We start from the raw sequence: 2,478 nt of genomic DNA, 5'->3' as shown, positions 1-2,478 counted from the left end.
TTCCTGGCTGTTTAAGATACGTGAGACACTGCATTTATATACAGATTTTATTTTAATTTTATATCTAGAAGATAAATTAATATGTCAGAATCTTTGCAGGTGGACACACTGTACTTTTAAACAATTAGAAGACGAATGTTCTGTTGCAAAATATTTGTTAACAGATGTACATTGTCAGGTTGAATGGGGCTCTGAGCAACCTGATCTAGTTGAAGATGTCCCTGCTCATTGCAGGTGGGTTGGACTAGATGACCTCTAAAGGTCCCTTCCAACCCAAACCATTCTATGATTCTATACATTATATGCATATATTTGCAAACTATTCACTTTTCACATAATAAGTTTATGTGACTGGTCACATAAATTGTGTGAAAACTTACTTATATTTTCTGATGTCATACCATAAACTTTATAAATTAAGGACAAGTATCTTCCATACAAATAGCCTGCACTGTTTTTTTCAGCCCACAACTCTGTTTTGGGATGTGTTAGGCTTGCATTACTGCAGTGATCAAGTTTTGACTACCAAAAAAGCTCCACGTGCCATGTAACGCTGATCGAAGTGATGGCGGGGGACCAGGAAGGGTTCTGATAAGAGGCCAGTTTAATTGCAAATGTTCTAGAGCTGTGGAATTTTTACATTTTTTTTTTAACAAAGACTCTTTTATAGGATGAAAATCCATCCGTTCAATATGGCTTGACTATATGGCTGACTTAAAAAGAACAGCTCAGAAACTGAAAAGTTTTTTGTGAGTAGTTGTTTCCTCTACTCACGTAACCTCAGTCACTCGGTAAAAAACTAGGAAACAGCTCTTAATTAAGCTGTGTTACTGTAAGAACAGTATCTCAAGGTTAAGTGTATGAACAATAAACCTTACTGCAAGCAATGCAAAACAGCTGCAGTAATTCATTAACTTACCAAACTCAAGTGCTGCATCTGTGAGGTAGAATTGCTTAAGAACACCAACAGTACCAACTTCACCGGCCAGTGCTATTGCCCCAGCAGTTAGCCTTTGGAAATGCCCATTCATTTCACCAAAGCAAACAACTTACAGAATTGAATCAGTAAATATAAGAACTTGTAACTATATCCTTTGGCATTTTGAAAGTATACATGGAGAAAAGTGTGTGAAGATGTATAAACTTGGATGTGCTTTTTCAGCTATTTTACTGCTGGAACTTTTAACACTCCTCCCAGACTACCGAATCCTTTGAATTAATATTAGTGAAGTGGCCAGAGCCTACAAAAAGGCTGGGCTTTCCTTGTTGCTTTTTGAAACAGAAGTTTTCCCTTCCTTGCATTTCACTTAATTTCTTTTCCTGTGAGAGGCTAAACGAACTGAACACTGCAAGTTACAGCTGTTTCAGTCTGGCATCTGTCACGTGCCAGCGCTGATGCATTACAGCAAACTTCTAGTATAGAGGGAGATTGCGAAAGACTGAAGCGTCTCACACCAGACAACTTTATTCCATTGTCAAAGATGTATTGGCACGACTTCACTGGGTGCAATGCAGCCCAAATCAGGCTAACTCTCAGGCTTTTTCCAAAACACAGGTTCTCTTTCACAGGCTATATCAAAGTCCTTTAAATGTCAAAAAAAGCCTGGAGGAAGCCAGATTTTTTTCTACCCTGGAAAATTATCCTCAACCATTACAGAAGGAGGGAAGATGCTTAGATTTACTGTGATATTCTTGGCAAGTATGTCGTAGATGTTGAAAGAGTCTGAGATTACAATTTCTAGTATTCTCTGAAGGCTGTGAGAAGAGGGTGACTCTCTTTGCCTTTAAAGTTTCAGTAAAGAGATTATAAAAGGCTGAGAGTGCTTTCCAAAGCTTTAGCTGCCTTTTCTTCATGTGGTCAATGGTTATTTTCCATTCTGCCTCGTCTGTCATGTCAGGACAGTTGTGGGCAGTCTCTCAAATTCTGAGTATTCTCACTGTGCGAGACATTCATGTATCTGTCCCTGTGACAATCCCATGCTTGCACATGGGGTTGTGGTACGGGGCAGGCCCACACAATGAAGCGGGTCAATGTTTGTTTGTAAAGTACCGAGCCGGCTGGTTTCTCTGCCTGCAGCACGGCGCGGTGCAGCGTTGTTTCTCTCCAGCTCTCCCAGCCCACATGTCAAGCATGACCGGTTAGTGGGTCACAGCTCCCGCAGCGTGTGGCAGGCTTGTCAGACGCGGGGCAATGGTGAGAATACAAAAAGTCAGATGTTTGTTACAGTACTGTCAGCTGAGGAGACAAGTTTCACAGAAGCAATTCTCTAAGCCCGTGCGGTAGGGTTGGTATCGGTGTGGGAAGCGTGAACTGATCTTGCGCTCTGCAGGCAGTTCTTGCAGCCAACGTTTTGGCTTCAGCGCAGGGACCGCGGATAAAAGGGGCTTCAGCTGCCCTCTGCTTGTCAGAACTCTACTTCTAAGCACAACATAGCCGGTCCCAAATGATCACCCGAGAGATCAGCTCTGTAGTAGCTT

At 41.8% G+C, this 2,478-nt stretch overlaps 1 protein-coding gene across 1 annotated transcript in view; it reads right to left on the bottom strand.

Moving 5' to 3' along the window:
- NLGN1 (neuroligin 1) overlaps nt 1-1,031 on the bottom strand; it is a 15,866-nt gene extending 14,835 nt beyond the window's left edge. The window contains exon 1 of the mRNA XM_009573891.1: nt 920-1,031. Within this exon, the coding sequence (XP_009572186.1) occupies nt 920-1,031 (112 nt within the window). The remainder of the gene's footprint in view (nt 1-919) is intronic.
- Nucleotides 1,032-2,478: the final 1,447 nt, after the last annotated feature.

This window comes from Fulmarus glacialis, unplaced genomic scaffold (genome assembly GCF_000690835.1).
Source record: "Fulmarus glacialis isolate BGI_N327 unplaced genomic scaffold, ASM69083v1 scaffold17133, whole genome shotgun sequence".
Taxonomy (NCBI): domain Eukaryota; kingdom Metazoa; phylum Chordata; class Aves; order Procellariiformes; family Procellariidae; genus Fulmarus; species Fulmarus glacialis.
Note: the sequence above shows the minus strand (reverse complement) of the source record. Positions and strands in the feature narration are given on the sequence as shown.